Source organism: Acanthisitta chloris, unplaced genomic scaffold (assembly GCF_000695815.1).
Source record: "Acanthisitta chloris isolate BGI_N310 unplaced genomic scaffold, ASM69581v1 scaffold25645, whole genome shotgun sequence".
Taxonomy (NCBI): domain Eukaryota; kingdom Metazoa; phylum Chordata; class Aves; order Passeriformes; family Acanthisittidae; genus Acanthisitta; species Acanthisitta chloris.
In genome coordinates this window covers 1-7260 of record NW_008674630.1, presented here as the reverse complement: position 1 = coordinate 7260, position 7260 = coordinate 1, and the positions used below count along the sequence as shown (strand labels likewise).

Here is a 7260-nt window from a genome sequence, read left to right as displayed (position 1 = left end):
ACAGGCATGTTCCAAAACTGTACAGATATATGCAACAGAGAAATAACAGATTACATATGGCCAAAAATTCTCTTTGTGGCAAGTGCAAGAATACTCACACTTGTGGACCGAAGGTTACTGTTCTCACCATCACAATAATCAGGATGACAATGGTTAAAATCAGAGAAATGAGAGAGATCTGTAAAGGTAAAAACATGATTTCAGTCAGTAAGCTGCCAAAATGTTGTCCTTTGAGCAGCATAATGTATTTCTTAATTATTTAAAAAATAAAATTAAAAATGTACATTAAGTTATGGCTAGTACTTACTTTCTAATAGCATACAGAAAAAATAAATCAAAAATCCACTGCTGTTATAATTTACCTTTCCCAATTTTGCTATGTCTCGATATAAAGATATAGGTAAGGTAAAGATGATGGTGGTAAGAAGAATGATGAAGTGACGGTCAGTAAGCACATTATCCAGCCCAACTAGAGCAAAAAAAGATAAATTTATTTCTTTCAGAGACTGACACGAGGATCAGATTAGTTATATTTGAAAGGTTAGGAATAACGAACTGTTGATGATCAAGTTTTTATCCCCCTTACTCAATCTCAGTAACACTGAAAACTAGGCATTAACTAACTGTGAGGAAGCCATGAACACCATGTGCATAATTACAAGAACTCTGCAAATTCAAACCCAATTCATAACTTATCCGATATATTAAACCAAAATTGGAAAGTGTAGCATTCGTACATACAGATTAGTATTAATGTTTGTCATCATGCCTGGGTCAGTGTTGGGAGACTGCCAGTAACACATTCTACTACTTCTTTCTGCCATTTACTCTTGAGGATTTTTTTGACATTTGGGTTGATATCAGTTACTGTGCTGTTGAAGATAGGCACAATCCTAAAAGAAGTTAATTTTGTAGTTTCTTTTGAGCACTTCCTTTCCTCCTGTCAGCTGGCTTCTGCCTGCATAATACATTACCATGTGAAGGAAACAATAATGTTCCATGCAATCAGTAGGATTTATTTGTTTAACTGATGGGCTTTTTTCAAGACAAAGACAACTTAAAATAAAACATATCTCAGTTTCAGTCAGGCTATCATAAATTATGGGCCTGAATGAGCACTTGCTGAATAATTATGGCTGGAAAGTGGCTGAAAATTGACAAGGAAAATCTGTGTTCTGTTCCCTCTTTTCTCTGGGAGATTATAATGCTTTCCCACCTCTTTCCAGGCAGGCATTCTACCAGACAGGCAAAAAGTTTTGCATTGGTTCCTCCTATTACAGAAGTCATATTATATATAAATTACTAGATATGCCCTGTCACTATCAATTTGAACTGGTATTCACAGAACAACAGAGCTTGACAGTTAAAACTACATCCACACTTTGCAGGCTTCACCTGCTGAAAATTACAGTCCCCCTGTGTAAATCACAGTTCATATAAATACTAATTTCCACTTCATTGCAGACATGTTCATTTTAGTTCAGCCTCCCAGCAAAGAATGGCTTAACTAAGCTGGCTCTGTGCTAAAGTAGATGGCAGACATGTACACAAATTGCTCCACTGATTCTGCTGTGAAAACTTAGAGCACAGGAAGGGAAACAAGCGCACAAGTTAAAAAGTGCAAAATGCTACACCTGAAAGTTACACGTGCAGTTCATGGCCAACTATTACAGATATGCCTAAGTAAGCATTACATTCATTATAATATTTACAAGTCAGAAATATTCACTAGATGAAATGCAGTTTCAGTAATCAAATGATTACTGTAGGAAATGTCTAAAAAAAGATGACAAAAAATTATGACCTTATAAATATACAGCTGTGAAAAACTCACTCCTATTTGCGTAGTATTCCACTAAAGCATGTGGCCTCTTCACTGACACTGAGTCCACTGACAACCAAGGACTAGGATTCATAGTTTTTATTTGGGAAATACTTTTTTTAAAAAAACAAACAAAAAACAAACAAACAAAAAACAAACTAAACTCAAAACCCCACTCATACAAATATACTCTTACGCTCATACACTCCTATTCAATACATAATCCCCCATCCCGAATTTTTTTAGTGTATCTTACCTCCAGGAATTCTCTGAAAAACTTTAGTCAAAGTGTCTCCTGTTATTATGTTGTAACTGATCATAGCTTAAAGAAAATAATTTTTTTGTTAGTACAAGTCACATCTAAAATATGTGATAAACACAAAACATACATATTTTGTAGACTTCAGTACTATATGCCACTACACCTCTTACACAAATTTTGGTTAGCACCAACAACTGCTAAGTGTCAGGTTTAAAACAAAATTGAAAAAATAATTCTTTAACAGTCCCCTTTTGTTCTTAATTTTTTAACAGGCACAGCCCAAGTAATAATTCATCCTGATAAGTAAGGTCATTGATATGTAATGATACACAAAGGAATTCCTACCTCATGTAAAAATTTAGCAAAATCTTTAAACCAGAAGAAAGGAGGAGAGAATAGATTATGAGATCAGATACTGTCTTCCATTCCTCTCATTAATAAGCACTGTGGCCTTAGCATTCATGTTTCTTTCTCATCTAATTCTGCCTAGAAGGTTGTAAATTTGTGCAAATATGTTTATATACTCATGTTGTCTTCAATATACAGATGTCATACACATAGGTATTGACCGAATGCATAAACGTAAGTCATTAACACTACTGACAAATATAAATTCAAACACATACATATGCATAACTAGTTCAATGGCAAGGACTGAGACCTTTACAATTCCTTTTCATATTCTCTATGAAGTAGTTAGCTATTGTCCTTTGTAAATCAACATGAGCTACGTTGATGCCTGCAGTGACAGTGACTTGACTCCCTTGAAAATCTCAGCTAGCTGTAATCAGGCTGATTACTCGCAAAGTAGGAATTTTGATCTGGGACTCTGTGGTCACTGAGTCCAGACTCCTGGTATCTCAAGCTACCAGCTCTTGCAGCCACATGTGTAATATCAGGATTATTTAAGATTTGATTTAATGATGTTATACCTGTAAGAGACAGATTCAGAATATCACTCTATTTCAAGCTTTTGGTCTAATAAATTCCTGCCTGGATTATACCTGTTTGTTCTTTCACTGTTTCTTCAAAGAGGTCCTGACTGCCCAGTTTCCTGGTAGCTCACTGGGTATGAGACTGAACTAATGCTTTTGAAGAGCAATGACAGCACACAATATGCAAGTGAGATCTGATCTGTGGCTTTTCCAATTACAGTAATATTGCATCTCTGGAAAAATATTCACTCAGTATACTCCTAAAGTCACACTTTCCTTTTGTTTCAGGCACATCAACTTCGTGCTCTGTTATTCATTCTAGAACAGAATCTCCTTTGCTGTTTCTCATAACTACTTTTGTCATTAATTTTTAGGTGTATGAACATGAATTTCTCTGCTATGACATTTCAGTTCATTTCTATTATTCAGGTCCTCCATTTAATTGAATTTTTCCTCAGTCATTCTTCAGAACACACAAAGGAAATTTTAATTTTTTTTTAATAGCAGAGGCATATACAGTACATTCATATACAGAACAGTTTTTAATATTTAACCAGTGAAACAATGAGGTAAGGTGAAAAAGCTTGTTATTTATAAAAATTTAATATTTATATTTTATGGGATCTTACCAATAAATGGATATAAAAACTGAAGAGTTGAAAGAATTAGATAACCTACAAGACCATATGTTTTTCTGACCAGCTCTTGATACGTGCTGGTACTGGAGAGGTTTCCTCCTTTGATCAGTAATATAATGGAATAATCTGTTAAAATATAAAATTACTGTTGAAGACAATGTCAACCAACTTGTGGTTAGATCTTCTCACCTTCTTACACTCCTTAAAAAATAGTCTGTAAAAAGGAAAACAGAGGTACTGGGAAGAGCAGGGATGAGAAATCTCACAAAATATTTCAACTCAGCAAACCCAAGAGTTATAGGCTCATAATGGAAGGGAAATACTAAAAATCATAGTACAACCAAAGGTTTTCATTCTGTAGTATATTTTTAAAAGTGATATACAACCCACTCAAGGATCAGTCTCTTAATTAGGGTAAAAACAGTGGACTAAAACAGGTGATTATGAGGCACAAATAAGAACATTCTTACAAACGTTACCTTGACTAGTCTAAGAAACTAGGCTTTATGAAAATAAATGCACACAAAAAGCAGCTTTATATGTTGTACAGTGTAATACTCTACTTTTATTAATCTGCTCAAGGGATTAGTGAGGTAAGGAAAAAATTAGTCATTTTTATTGTCATAGATACACTTGTTTAAGGTATCATTAAGCTCAAGATCAGCTAAAATGTTGCAGGACTAGTTTTCCCTTTAGAACAGAAACTGCATTTAGAGTACCTGTGATATAGGCAACCACAAATAAAAGCAGTACTCCTAGTGGAAACCCAGCTTCCTTCATTGAATAGGGCAATCCTGAAAAGAAGAAAAGGAGAGATTATAGAAGAATCTTTCCAAATAACTGTGACAACCAAAATAAAGAAGTATTTAGATTTATTTTTTTTACAAAAATGTCATTAATCTCCCAAATTGGACCAGTATGCTTAACAACCTCAGAAAGGTCATTTTCAGTGGACAAAGTTGCCTAGGTGTAAAGTTCAGCCAGCACCTGCCCAGCCTCTCTGATCATCATGGCCAAAAGACTGTGGGGCATTTTTCCCTGGGATGTAATCTCAGCTGACACCTCTGCATTTTTGCACAGCAAGCAAACAGAGAAAAACCTTTAGAAACTGCAGCAGAAAGTAAGACGACAGTGTTGCTCTCCCAGCTGGGTAGTCATGCATATATAAACAAGGCTGAACACAGGATAGTGAAGAGAAGTAGACTTACCTATAATGCCTGATCCTATGATTGAATTGATAATGTTAAATCCAGCTGATGCCAGATCACCGTTTCCTCCTTTATTCTTTGGCTTACTAAGGAGGGCTGTTTGGTCATCTGTTTCTACCTATTTCAGGAAGACAATGAAAACATTATGCATGAGAAAAATAGGTGAGAACAAGGATTCTACACACAGTCAATTCAAGTTTTAAAAAATAATTGTCATAGACACAGATTTGTAGAGACATTTTGATAAATAAACCCAATTCTTTTTCAGTGAGAAATCAAAGGGTTGTTAGGTATCTAATTCCTGTATAAATCTGACCCATAATCTTCTGCAATTCTTCTCTGAAAAGTAATAAGTGGAAGGACAGAAATGTATATAAACTCAGGCTGCTAAACAAAGAGCTCTTTAGTCATGTTTCAAAGGCAGAAATGTGAATCAAGTATTTTTTGAAGATATTTTAGCTAAAACAACTGGTCAGTAAAAATAGCTCCTGAATCAGGGAAATTCAATTCATTTTTACTAGTGAAGCATGCCAACATCTGAAGATACTCCAATTCACAGTTTTATCCAGTATTTTAAATATTTGTGTGCCACTTAACGGTTTAGTTAATTATGAATAGTTAATGACACTATAAAATCAGCTAGTCCCAGAAAGTTTCTGCAGGAAGGTCTGGTACAAACCAAAGTTCAAAGCACAATTTGTAGCCAGTAGCTTCAAAAATTAAAGTTCATATCTTCATAAAGCATTTCTTCATAAGCATGCAGTGGTCCCCTCCTCAGATCACCACTCTGCTGTCAGAGAACATTTCAGAATTATTCATTAGGATGCCAGTATGTTAACTAAACTTGTAAAATTCAAAAGAGGAACATGCATTGAATGAAGAAAATGACTGCCTGTGTTCTACAACAAAAGCAAAACACGGTGTACTTTGAAAGTAAACCCACTATTTCTTGGATGCAGGAGCCTATTTAACATATATAGCAGGTGGTACAGACTCAGATGTTTGTCATTAATACTCCTAGGAAAAAAAAAAGAATTAAATTACTGAAAAATCTAAGTCTTCTGTAGGCTTATGCTGACAAGCATAAGAGTGCCTGCCTCAAGGAGGGTTAAATATTTAAGTGGAACCTTTAATTCTTAAGCAGTACTAAGAGGAGTAATACTGGCTCAGACCAAAGGCCAGTATAGCCTGGTATCCCATTTCTGAGAGTGACCAAGGAAGGTGACCTAGAGAAGTACAAAGAACATGGGAAATAGCTAGTTAGCAAATAACTTTCCTGTCCCAGCTTTCATCAGTTTATGTATTCTGGACTTCCCAAAGCAGATGTGTTCTTGGTGCAACCCATCCCTTCATGAATTCCTCCTTGAATTTTCCCTTTTTTCGAAGCCATGTATAATTTTTAGCATCTGCAATATCATGTGGCAATGAATGCCACATTTTAACTATGCATGATATGAAGAAACAGGTATTTTTCTTTGTTCTGAACCTACTATCAAGTATTTCCACTTGGTGTCCCAGAAATTTTTGCATGATCACAGACAAAACAACTATTATTTCCTACTTCATCATATTACGTGCAGTTTCATAAGTAACATTCTCCCTTAGCTACTGATTTCAGCAGCAGAAGCATCACCATCATTCTTTCCTGAAATTTTAATGCTACTACTTACAGCACAGTACACGTGAAATTGCACTGAACTAGAACAGTCCAGATCCCTCTCCTCAGTTGTTACAAGAATCATAGAATCAACCTAGTTGGAAGAGACCTCAAAGATCATTGAGTCTAACCCTACCATCGTTACTAGACCATGGCACTAAGTGCCACATCCAGTCTCATCTTGAAAACCTCCAGGGATGGCAAATCCACCACCTCCCCTGTCAGCTCTTTCCAATCCGTAAAAAATCTCTTCCTAATATCCAGCCTAAACCTCCCCTGGCAGAGCTTGAGTCTGTGCCATCTTGTCCTATTGCTGGCTGCCTGGGAGAAGAGACCAACCCCCACCTGACTCCAACCTCCTGTCAGGTAGTTGTAGAGGGCGATAAGGTCTCCCCTGAGCCTCCTCTTCTCCAGGCTAAACAAACTCCATCAGCCTCTGTTCATAGCACTTGTGCTCGAGTCCCCTCACCAGCCTCCTTAAGAAATTAACACAATGTGCATTGTATAGCCCTGGTCCCTTCCCCACTTGGGAGGGACACATTTAAAGGGGCAAAAAGGGCAAGAAAGGACAACAGAAGTTGTGACACGTGAAATAGCTCCTGTATGAAGACAGTGCCCTCGAAGGTGCACCTGGCCCGCGGGTGGGGAGGGATGCCTGCTAGCAAGCTGTGTTACACGAGTGGCTTTCGCCTCTCGCAGGGTCCTGGGCCGGGGTCGGCTGCGAGTCGCGGCACAGCC

At 36.9% G+C, this 7260-nt stretch overlaps 1 protein-coding gene across 1 annotated transcript in view; it reads right to left on the bottom strand.

Annotated features, from left to right (window-relative positions):
- The window catches only part of SLC38A11 (solute carrier family 38, member 11), a 19426-nt gene extending 14449 nt beyond the window's left edge, over positions 1–4977 (bottom strand). The window contains exons 1-6 of the mRNA XM_009075425.1: positions 4866–4977; positions 4377–4451; positions 3649–3783; positions 2079–2144; positions 363–469; positions 99–178 (exon numbers count right to left, since the gene is read on the bottom strand). Of these exons, the coding sequence (XP_009073673.1) occupies positions 99–178; positions 363–469; positions 2079–2144; positions 3649–3783; positions 4377–4437 (449 nt within the window). The 5' untranslated portion in view covers positions 4438–4451; positions 4866–4977. The remainder of the gene's footprint in view (positions 1–98; positions 179–362; positions 470–2078; positions 2145–3648; positions 3784–4376; positions 4452–4865) is intronic.
- Between the last annotated feature and the right edge of the window lie 2283 nt (positions 4978–7260).